The sequence below is a fragment of the Athene cunicularia genome (assembly GCF_003259725.1).
Source record: "Athene cunicularia isolate RWA chromosome 7 unlocalized genomic scaffold, athCun1 chr7_part1, whole genome shotgun sequence".
NCBI classification, from domain to species: Eukaryota; Metazoa; Chordata; class Aves; order Strigiformes; family Strigidae; genus Athene; species Athene cunicularia.
This window is the reverse complement of record NW_020799107.1, coordinates 7225678-7243111: the sequence shown is the minus strand read 5'-3', so window position 1 is coordinate 7243111 and position 17434 is coordinate 7225678. Positions and strand designations below refer to the sequence as shown.

Sequence of the window (17434 nt, the reverse complement as noted above, 5' to 3'; positions counted from 1 at the left end):
GGGCACCACAGCTGTTTTCTTTGCCTCCTTTTTTTGGAACAGTGGCCACAGGGTATTAAATCATGGGGAAAAACAGTGAAGAATTTTAAAAGTGGGCAGACACCAGTGGTTTGGAGAAGAGACAAGCTGTAAGATTCTATGTTAAGGGTGTTGCAAGACAGCTATGTTTAGTACAGAGCTAAAGGGGAGGCATGAAGAAAATACCATTTCTGTGATCTTAGTTGGCAGGTCACTGACTGGGAAGGCTTTTGTCAGCAAAAATAGCAATAAATGCATTAAAGCTAATCCATTCTCTCCTGACGTCTTGGGACAGGGCTATTCTAAGAGGGCCTGTTATTATGTTGTTATAGTTGCATAGTATGTATTTAAATGTTAGAGTCACAGCCAAGAAGATCTAAAGATAGGATGGTGGATTCAGCCTTTTGTGATAAGGGTAGAGCAAAATGTGCCCACAGATAGATAATGTATCCATCATAGAACAGTATTTTTTAAAGTGGCTAATCATCTAAATATTTACTGACAGAGTAGCACAGCCCTGTGTACTGAAGTCAAGCCTGTTGACAAAAGACTTGCTTTTCTAAGTTACCTTTAAGCCATCACTGTGGGCTGTGAACTAGAAGTAGTGCAAGACAACTCTCCCTTTACTCATCCAGATTCAATGAACCACAAGTTGAAATTTATGGGAGTGCCTCTGTGAAAACAGAAAGATGTAAATTAAAGGTGTGTAATATAGCTCAGTGTAGTACTGAATAGAAAAGGAGTGGTTATGGTCACAGGTTTAGTGCCTGTGGAAAGCAGACATCAGTGAACTCCAGTCCCCTGTGTATAATATGAAGGCAGTCTTGCTACAGTTCTGTTCACTCTCGTGCAGTCTGGAGGGCTGTAGCCACCCTGGAAACCGAAAGAAGCAAACCCCCTCTTTGGAGTCTTGCAGTCCGTGGGAGGGAGGGAAGGAAGGAAACTGGGGAACTCTACAAGGAGGTAGAGGAGTCCCAGCAGAGCTTTGGATTCCTTGCTGTTAAGAGAGTTGACTGTCTCTAGATGCCACTTCGTGTTTCTTCTCTGGATTCTATCTGTAATCGTCAGTTTGCCTAAATCCTCACCACCCTAGACCATAGCTTACTACTTACTTGTCTTCAGTGTTTCATCCTCCATCTTCTTGGAGCTGACAGAAAGCTTCCCTGAATTCAAGTAAACATGAGATCAGAGGACAAGGAGAAGGCAGACTAAGTGTCCTGCAGTGCAACAACCTATAGCCATCAGTAGGACTTCAAAGTAGCATCCAGCAGGCTCAGGGAATGCTTTTTATCTATTTGTCTAACACATTCTGGGTTGTATCCTTGCCCATATGTTATTACAAGTGGACTACAAATCTGTGGTACCAAATAAAAGTGCAGAGGTTCAGAGGGGATTTGTCCTGTGCAATCAGAGCATCTCTGGTTGCCATGGTGTTCCTTGTTTAAAGGGACCTTCCCAATTGTCCCAAACAAGCTTTTGTAGAAGACTGCCAAGTTAGAAGCTTGTTGCACAGTCTGTATCCAGATTTGTACCCATGTCTGTTCCCTTTAAGCAAAATAACTGGTAAAATGTCTTCTGTTCCATCTTCTGTTAGGAACTTCGCTCTCAAGTGATTATCTCAGCCAGGCAACTGCTGACTTTGGTTCTCCCTTCCCTCTTGTGAATTTTTCTTGGCTGTTGTTCTTCTGGATATGAGTACACTGGTCTTGAATAAGAGAAAGAGACTATGTGCAGATGAGGCAGCACTGAAGTTTCCAGTCTGATCCAGCCAAGCTCTCTTGTCATCTCTCTGCCTTAGCACTTTTTCTGCAGTTGGCATCATCCTCTGGCTCTCAGCAGCCACAGCTGGGTCAGAGAGGCCAAAGCTGCTCCCAGGCCTAGAGCTTAAGTTCAAACTCTGCTTTTCAAATGTAACGAGGTCTTTGGCAAAAGCTCAATGAAATCAGTCACAGTTAGCCTAGATTTCAGCGGTGCCTCAACCCATCCTCCCTCAGCCCTATTACCTGTGCACAGAGCCCCTGGAGCTCCCGCTGGCTGCACAAAGCTGAGCTCTGCCATTTGTGCCAAGGGAAGACGGATGGCTGCTGGGCTTCCTCTGCACCAGCTGAACCAGGCTTGAATTGGCCATTCGCTTCAAAAGCAATTTGCTGACAGCAGAGGAGGTTCAAGTTCAGTTCCAGTCCCCCAAGAAGCTGGTATTTCAGTACCTTCAGACTATCTTTTGTCTTTCTGCCTCCCGTTTTTCCCTGTCACGTTTTGGTCTTACTACTGTCTCTCCCTTCCTACTCAGCCTCCTATGACATGCCAGCCCTTTCTCCCTCCTTTCACCTCACAGTCTCTCTTGCTTGCCATTGTCCTCTGTTCCTTTGCAAGCCACCATTCCCTGGCTCCTGACCATCCCTGCTGCCAGCTGCCCCAGAATCATTTTCCTTGCAAGCCTCTCAACTGCTTTGCAGTCTGCTCAGACTGCCATTTTCTCCTCCTCCCCTGGGCACAGGCACTGACAAGGGGGTCACTGAGACCATGGGACAAAGATGGAGAGAGTCCTGCTCAAGCCTTGCTAATGGGTGGTGCAGAGAGACAATTTAGCTAACAAAGGTTTTCCTGTGCTTTTGTAATTTGCAACCTGGAGTCATTTTTAGATCATAACTTGGCTAAATACAGACGAATTTTCATGGGGATGGAAAAAGTGTATCTCTTTGGCTTATCACCACATTTACACCTCAAACACATGGTGTTGTTCTGAGTAATAAAATGGCTGCAGGGATATTTCAAATAGCAGGAAATAGGCACATTTTTGATCACTGGAAAAGGGCCTTCAGACAGACAGCATGCATTTTTAAAAAGCTTGTATTTGTTTTTAAGGTTTTTCCTGATGCAAGTATTCTGCTTAAACACAAAACATTTCTTTATAAAGTAAGATATTTGACTGTGACCATCCATCCTGATGTTTTGACAAGAAGTTTACAAAGATTGCCTGTAGAACATCCAGTCCTTACTATGTGAGGATGCATGTTGTCTTTTCTTTTAATTCTGGTATGTTTCTTGGTGTGAGTATTTTGATGAATGAGATATTTTTTAAAGTAGAGTGTTCTTAGGGTGGTTAGACTTCTTTCCTGAGGCAGTGGGTTTTTCCTTCTAATTTATTTCAAGATTAGACCTTCTTCTTTCAAACCCTGACTTTTTCACTCTCCCAACTTGGAGATGAGGGAAAAACAATAAAGTTTTTGAAACAAAATGGGAAACAAAGTAATGATGAAAAACTGATCTTGTAGTCTCAAAAATACCATTTTGGCAGTAGAAAAACATATTTTTACAACAGGGTTCTTTGTTTTATTTTCCTCCAAATTTCAGCATTTTCTCTGTGAAAAGCAGGCCAGTTTTGAGTAGCAGTAATAGGTATAAATGCAGCCACTGTGCTGGTGATGTTACAGCAGTTCAGGGGCACAGGTCAGTGTAAGATGGTTCCAGAAACCAGTATCAAAATGAAGATCTCTGCATGGATACTCCCAATATCAAAATGAAGATAGATACTCTAGACTTCTTGGTAATACTTAGCCTGTGATGCAGAAGTAACATTAGAAGGATGGTATATGTTGAGAGCAGGACCATGGCATGTTGGAGTCTTGAAATCCAGGGGCTGCTGTGCTATTTGGGTTTACCAAAGTTTAGAGGCTGTTTTTCTCATGATACTTAAGCTAGCTGTGACAGTCTAATGACAGTCTTGCACCCTCCTGCTCTCCTGGTTATTTCTCTCCTGCTTTGTCCCCGGGAAAGGAAGCCTTGGCTTGGAGCTAGATGCTTTCTGCACTTCTCCTGCCCCGTATTTCCTCTGAAGCTGAGTGCACTGTCTGTCATTCTTTCTGTACAATCCAACTTCCCAGAAATTCGACACGAGACATTTGCAGGTTACACAGCTTGCAGTGGGTGTAACATGGCACTTGCCCTTACCCAGCAAGAGGAACCAGTAGCCCTCCCTAAGACTGGTGAGGCACACAGCTTGGTGAGACATTCTTTGAATTTTGGATTCAGTTAGGAAACCTAACTGATGTGCATGTTACTCCCCATTAGCTCATACAGCTCATGTGACTTGTTTCATTCATGTGACCTCTTATTATGTATCCATCATTCCATTTTTCTTTCCTATTAGAGTGAAATTGGACACAGCCCTCCTCCTGCCTACACCCCTATGTCAGGAGTAAGTATTTCACATTCAAACTTCATCTTTTAGGTTTTCCTCCTTCCTTCACTACATATTTTCTGTTTCAAACCCCTTTTTTCCTACATAAATGTCCCAAAAGCCAACAGTGAATTGTTTATATAAGCAATGAAATAGTCAAGATCTCTGCACTCAGCCTGGATTCATGTGCAAGCCTTATGGACCCACACCCAAAATTTCTGCCAACTGCCAACTTTTCTTAAAAAAGCATTTAGGTAACAGGCTTGGATGAATCTGTACATTTTTCCTTCCTATTTATAGGTTATGATGTCGAAATTTCCTTGCACGCCCTTGCTGTCAAGCAAAATGGTAGGTTGAGTTGAGCCATTGAGTTGAGGCATTAATACGAACACAGTTCACCAGCCTGAGGTGTAGTACCTGATGGAATTACATAGTGTTTGGGTGACCCTGTGGTTGTCACTGCAGGACACCCTAAAAGTAGGTCCCCCAGGAATAAACAGGGTTCAGAGATGGTATGTCCTCTATCCCCAGTCCCCTTTGAAGAAGGAGATTTCCCTAACATGAGCTTTAAGGGGTTTGTTCAGAGATCAGGGGAGACTGACAAAGTAATAGAAGAGGAGATACCGTGTTTGCATCTTACAGCTGAATATATCCAACCTCCACATGTTTAGGTAGGAGACAAGTTTTCCCGACCCATCTCCAGCCCTGTTTCCAGCCCTGAGTAGCCAGCTTGTTTCCCTGCTCCCCTTGCTGCACCAGTGGTGCCTCGGGGAAGCCAGTTCAGTACCACTGGGCAGACGGATGCTTTGCCAGTCCATAACAGAGCCTGTGCTGCTGCTGATCCCGCAGTGCTGGAAACGCAGCAGTCTGCAGGATGGGCAAGGCTTCACCTGCCTTCTGAAATGTATCATTGAGCAAATGTGGCAGGAAAGGCACGGGAGCCACAGAGATAACTTGCTGTTGAATCTTCCTTCCCTTTGGAGCCTCCTTTGTCATGTTGCCTTTTCTTTCTCAACAGAACCAGTTTGTGTACAGAGATGGTGGCTATGCTACAGAAGTGCCGATGCCATACAGAGCTCCTGGCTGCATAATACCAGAAGCCCCGGTTGCTCAGGGGGCCACAGCAGAGATCTTTGAAGATACTTGCTGTAACGGCACACTACGAAAACAAGTGGCAACCCTGGCAAAAGAGGACAGCAGCACCCAGAGGTACAGCGCTGATCCCACAGTCTTCATACCCGAGCGGGTTGTCCGGGGAGAGCTGGATGAGGATGGGTACATGACGCCGATGCGAGACAAACCTAAAACAGGTAACAAATTGTCTTGCCGGACATTCTTTTTCTACATCAACAGCTTTTCACCAAAAATGGCTTTATTGAGTAGCCCAACAAGGTTGAAACATTCTGACAAGGTTAATATTTGTTTGCCTGGGGATTCATTTTTCTTTGCTTAATTTTCTACTTAGAAAAGCTCAAATGCGACAATATGCCAAGTTTGGTCATTCCCCTTTTTACTTTTCTTTGTGGGTAAAAACAAGAGAGGGGAATGAAAAAAAGCCAAACCCCCTTCTTATCCAAACACAAATCTTCAGTTATTTCCAAGAAAAGAATCTATCTTTGGCCAGCCGTAGTCTCCACTTTGCTTTGTTTATTGATCTTCTTTATCTTCATGGTATCGTGCTTAGTAAATGTCATGTTGAACATACCACAGAACCGATACACACAGTTGGCATTTTATACCCAAGAGAAGTTTAGGATTGAAAGAACAAGATGTGCTTCAGAGAGACCATTGCTGCCAGGTGAAGTTTGCTTAGATCTGTGCCAGCTCAGAGTGCTACACTTCCCAGTTTGCTGTCATTCATTTCTTCCTTTTTAAATAGTGACAGCAATCATTTAGATGTAAGGGGATGTAATTAATGCAAATGTAAATGACAAGTAACTACTGTGTTTGCTAAGAATTTGGAAGCCACTTACTCTTTGTGTTACATGGTGGAAAGGGAGGGAGCCCTGGGGCTTGACCCGTGGCAGTAGCAGTTGTGGGAGTGCACTCATGGCCCTACATGGCAGCAACAAGAGATTTGATGCTGTGAGTTTGCTTCAGTGTGAGCCCACACTGGGGATCCTCAGAGCACTGCAGGAACTGAGCACTTCCCAGGGGCTACCTGAGCCCTCGGGGATGCAGTAGCAGCAGCTCAGGAGACAGCACCTCCTTCCTTCTCACTGGGCACAGACACAAGGATAGCACAGTGTGGCCACAGTGCTGTGCGCTCTCTGTCAGCTGAGGGATTCAAATCAAAGCACTGCTTGGCTGTCATTGTTAAAAAAAATATGTTCCCACTATGCTTTTGGTACGGGCGCTTGTGCCTGTTCACCTCACTTCAGTAAAGTTTTAGGTATGTGTTCAAAGGTACCTCCTGAGTCTTGAACTTTTGCATTTCATAGTTTTGGGCCCATCCTGGATAAAACCAGAGCTGAGGACCACAGCCATCCTCTTAAAACAGTCAAGGGCCCATTTCCTTGCAGGCAGGACTCTCTGTGGTTTCTCCAGAGCCATGCTACTGGAAACAGAGGTCTTGTGTTGGCATCCCCATGCAGCTGAGAGATCATCCCTCGCTTACGGTGCTGGCTTGGAGACCCTGTTTTGTAAGGAACTTCTGGTCTGTGAGATGAAAGGCAGAATTAATACTGGAAGTGGGTTTGATCTGATGATTTTCTGCCTTGAATGAACTGGATGATTTTGATGTGTCTTGCTGCAGGGGTCCCAGCCCCTGCCACTCTCTCCCTGGCTCCCCTCCAAGCCATTCCCTTTGCAGCCCACTCGCAGTGTCAGCAACATCCCTCCTGCCCAGGCTGATTGGCTTTGTTTTGCAGCGAGACCTCGTTATACACAGAGCAAGGCAGGACTCAACACTCAGTGAATCCATTGCTCCCTGGCTCAGTCACCTGTGTGTGACCATGGGAGAGACCTTACAAAGCATGTGTTTTTAACCTAGGACAGCAAGTCTCTATGTTTCTCTTCCCTCTGCACCTCCTGTCTAGCTTTCCATGCAAGCTCCATATGCCTTAAAATCTTTCTGCAATTCAACTACATTTTTTTGTGGTGTTAATCCACAGAAAATGATTGGAAGCAACTGTAGCCGATTCCAAGTCCTGTTTTAGAGCTGATGTAAGGCTCTCTTGTACCCTTTCCAGTGCTCATTTGAAAAATTTTTTTCATCATGCTTTGAGGCCCTTTGTCCTTCAGGGATGGAAGGTTTTTAATCAGGCAAATTGTTCTGTTAGAAATGAAGCTGTCTTAGAAGTTAGCCCTTGGGGATGTTTTTTGTGCAGAGAGGCTTAACTTAAGATTTCTGTAGAGCTTTCTGGATGGAAAGACTGCAGAGCAGAGGGTTTGGATGATATGTCCAAGGTTGCAGAGAGAGTCAGCAGCAGAGGCAGAAGTGGCATGGCGTGTTTGGCTCTGTAGATCATACACTGAGAAGAAGTCCAGGATCAAGCAAGGCACATGGGTGGCTGTGGCTCAGTGAGAGCTGTAGTTTAGCTTACCAGTATGTCTTCATTGTAACACATACTGCCTGTTTAGGTTGTAAATTCTTCACTTTTAGCAAGTGTGGGTTCAACATGGTCAGCACTGGATCTCCTCTGGAGCTCTGGGAATGGCTGGGATGGAGGACACACAAGTCCGAGTACTGCTTCTGGTAAAGCCTGGTAGTAACGTACATGTGATGCTTGCTACATGGATGGATTACTCCCTCTCTTCGCCGATTCATTTTTTATCTTCCCTTAGATTACCTAAACCCGGTGGAAGAGAACCCATTTGTTTCCCGACGAAAGAATGGAGATCTCCAAGCTGTGGACAACCCAGAGTATCACAATGCTCCAAACGGGCAGCCCAAAGCAGAGGATGAGTACGTGAACGAGCCATTGTACCTCAACACTTTTGCAAACACCTTGGAAAATGCCGAGTACCTGAAGAACAATTTGCCGGAGAAAGCCAAGAAAGCCTTTGACAACCCGGACTACTGGAACCACAGCCTGCCCCCACGAAGCACCCTCCAGCACCCGGACTACCTGCAAGAATACAGCACAAAATACTTTTACAAACAGAACGGACGAATCCGGCCCATTGTGGCAGAGAATCCTGAATACCTCTCCGAGTTCTCCCTGAAGCCTGGCACTGTGCTGCCCCCGCCGCCCTACAGACACCGAAATACAGTGGTGTAGTGACCGCGGTCTTACAGAAGTGGAAAGGCAACCCCTTCTAGATGCCTCACTCTTTCTCACTCTCCTTTTCTCTCTCCTCCGTCCCTCCCTTTCTCCCATGAGCTTCCTCTTCTTGCCAGTTCACTCATTTTTGATACTTCCAAGTGAATGGATGTCTTGGAGTCATATGCAGATTGGGTTGGGAACCAGGAAGGAAGGAAAGAAAGAAAGAGACTGAAAGAAGGTGTGTACAACCTGGCCTTTCTCACTTTCCGCAGATCTGGAGGGTCGGATGGTCAGAGAAGCCAGACAGTACCAGTAAAGGCCAGTGGCAGTGTTGCCTGCTGTTGAGCTAGTTCTCAGTGATTCAACCCAGACACTGCAGGGAAAGCCAGAGAGAGGCTGTTTTTTTCAGCAGGAACTGTTAAGAGTCTGTACAGCATTCCTGGAAGTCTCAATGCAGTTTCCACTGGGGGGAAAATGGACAATTTTTATATCATGTGTGATAGCATAGTAATTGAGATTGAGAATCCAATTTCTTTCTCTAACACTTTCTATCCCAACAACTGAAAATGTCTAACCTGGCTTTTCATAATAGTTCAGATCTTCATTGTGGCTTTCCAAGAAATGATGATGTGACTCTAATATACGGCTAAACCCTTTGTCTGAGCCACACCATGATTTTGTGCCAGTTCCTAACCACAGAGACTCCCGCTCAGATCTGGTACGTGATGCGACCATTTTTGTATGTGTGCCAACATGAGAAACACTAAACACAAAAACCTTTTCAGAAGAGAGTAACAAAACCACGCCTCCAACACGTTCTTTTTGAAGCTAAAAGACAGGCCAAGAAACCAAGATTTGTATGCAAAAGGCTTTGCTTTCCTGTTTTATACCGCTGACCATAAATACATAAAAAGACTTAAACAAATTCTTCCCTCTTTTTCTTTTTTGTGATCATGAAGGGAGTTGGGGATGCTGTCAGGCAACACTGAGGACAAGATGGAGAACTGGAGAGTTTGATGTGGGTTGTGAAGTCTGCTGGTGTTCTGTGGGGTGGTGGTGGGAAGGGGCCTTTAAACTGGAAAACAGACACTGGACTGGAGAAAACGCACATAGCGGTTCACTGGAAAGTTAGTTTGCACTTAAGCTCCGATTTTATTTGAACTGTTTTCTGGATTTTGAATGAAGCAATATGGAAGTGACCAGCAAAATACAAAATAATAATTTTAAATTTTAAAAAAATTAATTATATGTAAAGGATGACTGTGGAAATGCCAAAATGAAGCAAATCAAGTCTTTGGAACAACGTCTACCAGTTCTGAGAGGCCATTGCATTGACTGCTTCAGAGAATACAGTGACAGAGCAACCAGCTCTTACTGCTGCCACGTGAAGGACAGCAGAGCAAGTCCTGACAGGGATCGGAGGAGACAAATGTCTTGCTCTGGCTTGCAGCACAGTACAGAATACTTTTTTCTAAAAGGAGGATTACTCTGGCACAGAAGACGGTGCATATGAGGTTTGAGAAATCAAAATGTGCATGACTCGCAGAGTTTTCTGTCAAAAATGTAAATAAGTATGAGTCAGTCTCCTTGCACTTAGTTCTGCTTTCATGAACCTCAATTTTTAGGTAGACACCCCCACCCCACCCCCCGCCTGCTCCCCTTTGGAAATATCTTTCAGCCAGAGTTCTGGACGTTTTTAGCAACCTGAGGCAGATGAAGCTGGGCAAGGGCGAGAGACAGTGGTGGCTTGCTCCTGACATGCCAAGACCCATGTGTGTAAGAGCATCTGTGTACATAGTTCCCACTGAAAATCTTAAGGAACTGCTAAGTACCTTTGAAGATCTGCCTATATCTCTATCCATTAAGGCATTAAAGGGGAAGAAACAACACCTAATGGATGGCAGTCTTAGGTGATACAACAGTATTTCAGTTTATGTGCTTCAGTACTGTTAAAGTCGAGATCTTTGGGGTGACCTAACTTGGCAATGAAACCATCAACAAACAGTGGTCTGGAAATGGCAATCAAGCTCCCCCAGAATCCTGCCATCAAACAGCTTGCCACCTGTAATAGTAGGGAAGCAGAGGAAGGAGAAAGAAGCAAGCAAGAGTTATCCAGATCTTGGTGGCTGAGGGTCAGCTTGTCAAAGGTATGAAGAGCTTTCAAACCTGGGTTGGTCATTATGCTTGCAGATGGGAAACAACTTGTGTATGATCACTAGGTCAAGGTTGTTTTAGCCCACAGCCCGCTTCTGCATCAGGTGTGTTCAGGCCAGCTTGAACCAGCTGCGGGATGGGTGTTAAACCTGTAAGCTGAGTATGTAGTTGAAGAGTCTGGAAACAACAAGTACGGATCTTTGAAGCTGTTAAAAGGAGATGTTGGGTCAAGGGGTACCAAGGTGGTTTGTGGTGGCAGAACAAAATGGCCGGGGGGCAGATGGCTACAAAAACACCATGTGCCTGAGAGGCCTGGCCTCTTCCTGGTGCCATCCCGTAACACCTCATGGTCTTGGCAGGAGACAGAGGCAGGCACTGGGCAGAGGCTGGGGGCGCAGAGGGGTGGCACGAGGTCCTGGAGATGCTGCTCCAGGGAAGGTTTGCCAGCAGTACTGCTCACAGGGTCTGAAGCACGGCCAAAGGTCTGCCAGGTTGGGGCACAATTGCCCAGCTGCCTGGAGACAAAGACCAGCACGGGATTGTGGATGTGCTGTTTCAGCACAGCAGCAGCTTGGGTTATGTAGGTAGGTGGAGAAAGGGGTTGATTTGTCCCTGAACAAGTCTTGTAACAGAGTAACTCCTGATGGAGAAAAAATAAAATAAAATCCTGGTACAACTTACGTGTTTGAATTCAAAGAGGTGCACTCAAAGGCTGCTGGGGCAGAAGCATGCACACCTCCAAACCCAGGTGGGGTGGTGCTGGGATGTAACTGCTAACAGAAGGTGAGGCCTGTTTGTTTCTCGGGTAATGAAGTAGTACCGGTGTTGGAAACAAGCCCGTTGAATAATCAAAATGTAAATAATTGTGTTTTTTAACAGTTTAACATTTTATTTCTTACAAAACTTGAATTATTTATTCATTTTAATTGTTGACTGTGGGTGTGATATACTATATTAAGCAGCATGGAAATGCAGAGGTTCTTTGAAGTGAGGCAGCATGAAGGCCAGATGGAAGCTTGCTTATGCTAGGGCTCCGAGACACAGCCAGGCCGTGCTGTGCTGAGCCGTGCTGGCTGTGTCTTGAGTAGCAGAGGGCAAACAAAGGGTTAATGAACACCGTAAATGGGAAACTCGACAGACTGCAGCTTCACAAATGGGCATTTTTTTTTTCCCCCCAAGCTTCCAGTTTGAGTAACCATTGCCAAAAACGTCCCTTGTGTTTCCTGCTGTGCCAGGAGCTGACCCGCGTGGTGCCATGTGTCTGGCTAACCGCCTCCTTTTCCCCGGTAAGAGCAGCAGTCGTGTTTCCTCTGCAAGAGTAGTGCCTCCGAGCTACTTTGGCAGATTCTTGTCTCTTTGCCAAAGAAAGTTTAACCATGGTTAAAGAAAAAAAGCAAAACTGAGAGCAGACCTGTTTGGCTGCTTTAATCTGATCAACAGAAATACCTGGCTGGCCCTAATCCACGTGTTTGCCATAGTGGCTATAGCTGCTGGCTTTGTGAAAGAAATTGGGCATATGTACACAGCAAAATGACAGCGAATGTTCAACTGTATTATCTTGTGAAGATGGGGGTCAGGCTTCTTAATGAATATTTACAAGTTTGGGGGAAAAAACAGATATTTCCACACACAGACTGCATTTTGTCAGCACAAAGCAGTAGGTGAGAGCATCAGCCAGAAGTATTTTGTCGGGGTGTAATTAATTTGCTAATTCTATAAATGGTATCTGTACACAGTGCTGTCAGGTTTTATGGATTTTATAATGAGGCTTCCTATTTGTAAATTTTTTCCTTTCCCTTATTGTAGCCTATCCGACGAAAGAGTGGTGACTTTTCAAGAGCAGACACCCCAGTGTGTATCAGCCATTGTCCAAGGCACAAAGCCACATGCTAAATGAAAGAGAACAACAGCTTATTTTTTCCTAATCTCTTTCATTGATACTTGTCTTAGATGTTGTTCTCTACCTGAGGGTTATTTCGAACAGATGTGGATGCTGGATCTGATTGACTTGCTGTAACATAATTGACTGAAACCAACTACTTTTAAGTTTTCTTCTACAGCTCTTTTCAAATTTTTCTTTTTCTGCAAAATAGCCAGTAGGGTTTCTTAACAGAGTATTTACAGCTTGCTTTCAAACAGGTCATCTCTCACAGGTAGCGAGCGATGGAAGTAAATCCGAGCAAGTATCAGCAATAGGAGTCACCCTGTGGGTCTGTTTTAGGTACCTTAAGCTCAGCCCTGAAATCCTTTATACAAAGACAGGTGGTGTTAACCCTGGTTGCACCACTTATTTGGTAGAAGATGCATTTCTTGACTGCAGGGGTTGTATGCGGTGATCTCATTCCAATTATTTCCTGGATTAATAGGGAAAAACCTTTCCCTTCCTGTCCCCCAGCTGGTAAGCCCAAAGGTTACGGGCAAGGGGCACCTGCAGTGCCAGGGCAGGGCCGCCTGTGCACTCGCCACTGGCCCAATACTGGTTTGCACTAGAGACGTGGGAGGGGGTTACAGGGGAGCGTTGCCCGCACCCTCAGCCACCAGCAGTCCCAGCCTAGAAGCAAAGAAAAAGGCAACCCTGAAAGACCAGCTTGGCCCCGACTCTCTGTGGATCCTTTCTTCCCAAAGCTACAGAGCGAGCTGGGCACTACAGGTGAAAAGCACCAGCTGTCAGGTAAGTCAGCCTAGAAATTTGAGGATGGACCTCTATGGGAAACTCAGATATTAAAGAAGAAAGCCTTTTTTTTTTTTTTTTTTTTTTTTTTTTTTTTTTTTTTTTTTTCTGATGGGGTGTCTGCGTATGTGTCCTGCATTGTGGTGGCAGTAAAGGAATGACGGGATGATTTGGGCTCCTTTGTACCACCCAGGAGATGGGGAGACTTTGGCACAAGTCATAATTAGGTTGTCGGTCATGTACTTCCCCAGGATAACTGAGGGCATCCCAGCCGGCCGTGCTTCCCACAGGAGCCCCGCGCACCCTGGGCAGGTGTCTCTTTATGGACAGGGTAACAGCACATTGTCTGCCAACCCTCCTGGGTCAGGGATGGGAGTAACACAGGTGCCCCAAGGGCTGGAGGCTGGGGCATCGCTCACTTGTCAGCATGGACTTGCCCCTCACCTTGCACAAGTGGTGTTTCGGGGCTCCCACCCCCATTTCCCAGTAAAATTTCAGAACTACAGAGCTCAGGTAGGTGTGGAGCTGCTTCAGAGGCTGTTTAGCTTGAGGGAGGCTGGTGAACAGAGGCTTTAGCACAAACCAGAGCCGGGCCTCTGGTTGTCAGTCACCTCCTTGGCTCTTTAAAGAGCACCTTGAAGGGGACAGTAGCACCTCGAGTGCCCTTCAGCCAATATTTTTCAAAAGGTGGCGTTACTTGCAGTTACGTGAATACTGTGCACCCATTCATGTTCAGCTCTGTCACTTGGAATATTCTCATCCTCATTTGCAATATTCTCATCCCCGTGGATCTTAGACCACTGCTACTGACCAAACAGCTTGTCTGTTATGTAAAACCTTGGGTTTGGGTTTTAAATCTTTTCTTAGAAAGCCACGACTGTGTGGGGTGGGGTTGGTTGGCTGCAATATTCATGCTCCATCACATGCAAGGAGCCGCAGTCGTCCCACAGGGCAGCCTCTGTGCAGTGTTGCTGTGTTTGCAAGGTTCCCTCTCTTTTTTATTTTCTGGCTCTTGCTGAGCATTACACAAGGTAGAAAAGGTCACTGTTACAAATGGGGCTTTCAAATTGGAAATAAATAACAGAAATAAAGCTCTGTGGTTAGAAGCAACACTCCAAAATGTCAAAAAATCACATCGCCACCTTTAATTTTATTTTAGCACAAGTTTATATTCCTGTACCGCTGTGTGTATTAGTACTTTGTTCTGCTGTAGGCTCCTTGCTCTTGGGGAAATTGCAGAGAGGGAAGGCTGGTGGCGGTGGTGGCGGTGGTGGCTGGGCTCTGCCTCCGGGTTTGGACGCCACAGGGCGCCTTTTGGGGGAAGGTTGTGGGTGTTCAGGGCTGACTGGTGGCCGTGTAGCTCAGTGGGACTTGCCTGAGCCACAGCCGAGGGGAGGGGTGCTGGGGCCTGCACCGGCAGGCCGGGAAAATGTGCAAGGGGGAAACCCAAGGATGTTACCCCAATGAAGAAATTAGTCAGCGCTGCTTTTTTTTTTTTTTTTTTTCCTTTATTATTATTTAATTTTGAGAGGTAGCTTTGTGGACCTTGGTAGAGAGGGGCTTTAAGGGGAGATGTGTAAGGTGTTATGCTGTGAGTAATTCTGTCCCAGTTCCTCTCCCCTCCCCAATCCAAAAGCCATGAAGTCGTGCTCCAGGCGTGTTGTGGATGAGCCCCCCCAGGGCCGAGGCCCGTCCAGCGCAGCATCCCCTTGCTGTCAGCTCAGGCGTGACCAGGGCGCTTGTGTCCATCGAGTCGCTGCTGTGTGCTGGCCGTGAGCGCCGTGGTCCTGCAGCACTGGTGGCACCGTGCCCTGCCCGGCCTCTGAGCCCTCCTAGGGAGGAAACACTGTATTGTCCATAGCGCTCCGAAGACTAAACCCTTTTGGGATAACCACAGTAATAAACTGTGAATGGTATTTTATAAGTAAGTGTAGATATGTATGCCGTTCTTTTGAGGTAAGGTACTATGACATATGTAGCATAAACTGGTACTGCTGTTAAATGGGTCGATTATTAACTGAGCAGCTGTGTAGGGGTAGCTAACTTTGAATGCACTAAACCACTGTTCCTTTGGAGACAGGGACTGAAGGGTGTTGCTGGGTACTTGTCTTTTTATGGTGGGGTATGTTAAGAGGAAAATGCAGGTCAATGAAAACATAACTTTTATAGCATTTTAATGTTGGAAATTAGTACATAATCAATACATTATTCACAACAGTTTTAATCCTTTTTTTTTTTTTTACCAGTTTTTGCAATTTCCCCAACATGGTAAGCTGGAATTTCTAAAGAGGTAGCAGCCCTAGTGTAGGGAGGGAAAACCAAGGCGAAAAAGAAGTCTCTTTCTAAAAACAGAGATACTCAAAATGCATTTCCCGACCTGGTGGTCTTGACCTCTCAACTTTTCTGATGAGGCTCAGATTCCCAACCCTGGAGGATGACATTACTATCCCCCCAAAATGAAAGGCCGAGCCCCACCTGGGAGGCAACGCAGGGACAGCCCCAAGCTCCTGTGAGACGCCCCGCTGGTGGCGCGGGGGTAGCTGCTTCCCCTGGACAGGCTCGCTGCAGCCGGCCTGGCTGCCTGCCGGGAGGCGGGCGAGAGGCAGAGGTGGGGAGGGTCTGGGTTTTAGCCAATTCTCCATGTTCTCAAAGAGCAGAGAGACAAAACAACAACACTTCTGCCTTATGAAGTACCTTCGGAAGAAGAGAAGCCATCAGCATGTTGGGGAAAACACTCATTTCTTGCAAAGTGATGCATTCAGAGTTAGCTGCCTTTCTGAAACAAAAATAAAAAAATACAAAAACTACTGTATGTTACTTTGAAAATGTGAATAGTATTTTTATAGCTTGTTAAAGACACAGCTAGTTGCATTTGTAAATAAGGATAATGTTGCTTTTATTTTCCTTGTGGACACCATTACTTGGAACATAATTGTCCTTAGGGTTGATTTGTATATAGGTAATTTGCTTGTGATTTAAGCCGCTCCTCCCCTTTTCTTTCTCTTCCCTTCCCACCCTCTGGTTTTGGTTAGAAGTACCCATTTTTGGCATTCTGTGTGATTCTGTGTTTTAGCACTATTGTGGTGTGTTCAGACTTTCTGCACTTGCTTACACAGTAGGGTATGCCAATTGTGTGTGGCGTAATGTTACTTTAACCTTTTGTTTCTCATACTTTAGCTATCGAGGATTATGCACTGTTAAAATACTTACTGACCTGGGTTAATATTAGGTACATATTTTAGCATAATTTCCCTTCTTTTCATGGTTTCTTTTTTCTTTTTTCCTTCCCTCCCCTTTTGTCTTGTTTGGAGGCTGGGGAGAAACCTGTGGATCTTCTCTTTGTGTGGTTATATTTTCCCCCCGTGTGCAGTCCTGAGTTTCTCCTCATGGTCCTTGGGGTAGAGCTTTATCTGTTTGTTGAGGCAAATGTAGACTGCGACCCACCTTGCATCAACCCACGCTCATCCCAGCTGAACAATTTGAAAACTGTTCTGCCTTTTTGTTACATGAATCTGTCAGAAATATATTTTTAATTTAATATAAATGAAATTCAATAAAATATGAAACAAAGTCTCCATGTACGTGTGAAATTTCTTGCCAGGTTGCCAGTGCTTCTGGCAACACCCAACTCCCAGTGTCCTGGCTGAGCGAGCAGCCTCAGGGCCCCCTTGGGGACAGCCCCACCTGGGCACCTCACCTGGGGGGGGCAGCTCCATCATGACCCAAACCTTGCCCAGCCCTGCCGCGGCCCGGGGTCTGATGGATGATCACCCTGCTGAAACCCAAAGTCCCCACCCCACCCCTGCAGCCACAGCCCGGGGTGGCCCTGAGCGCCTCTGGGGGACAGCCCACACCAGGGCGCCCTGCTGGCACCCAGGTTGCCCTTGGGGCTGGAGGGTTGCTCCAGCTGTCCTGCAGCTGGGTGTCACCAGAACAAGTGGGGAGGGGAGAGCAAAGGCTGAGCAGACCTGCAGGCCATGGCAGCCTGGGAGCATGGGCCTATCTGAACTCCCAGTTCAGGCACCCCAGGACTACCCCCCCGCACACCCACCCACCCGGGCTGTGCAGTTCTGAGCTTTTTAAAACAAGGCCTGTGAAGGGTTTCAGTCCCAGGCCCTGTGTCCCACGGGTGACTGGCTGCAGCACATCGACTGGCCCACGGCAGCCCTGGCCCCAGCTCCAGCCACCATATTGGGGGGGGGG

The 17434-nt window shown here is 46.1% G+C and overlaps 1 protein-coding gene and 1 long non-coding RNA gene across 6 annotated transcripts in view; both read left to right on the top strand.

The window, feature by feature from the left end:
• Positions 1-11945, top strand: part of ERBB4 (erb-b2 receptor tyrosine kinase 4) — a 402024-nt gene extending 390079 nt beyond the window's left edge. For 2 of the 5 annotated variants that reach the window (XM_026852331.1, XM_026852332.1), the window contains exons 25-28: positions 4169-4216; positions 4499-4546; positions 5217-5508; positions 7985-11945. In XM_026852331.1, coding sequence (XP_026708132.1) covers positions 4169-4216; positions 4499-4546; positions 5217-5508; positions 7985-8421 — 825 coding nt within the window. In that variant the 3' untranslated portion in view covers positions 8422-11945. The remainder of the gene's footprint in view (positions 1-4168; positions 4217-4498; positions 4547-5216; positions 5509-7984) is intronic. The other 3 variants (XM_026852335.1, XM_026852336.1, XM_026852333.1) reach the window with 2 other exon arrangements.
• A 2667-nt stretch (positions 11946-14612) lies between these two features.
• Positions 14613-16801, top strand: LOC113482048. The gene is made up of 2 exons (XR_003398776.1): positions 14613-14945; positions 15009-16801. It is a non-coding gene; the product is annotated as an uncharacterized LOC113482048 (long non-coding RNA).
• The last annotated feature ends 633 nt before the right edge of the window (positions 16802-17434 follow it).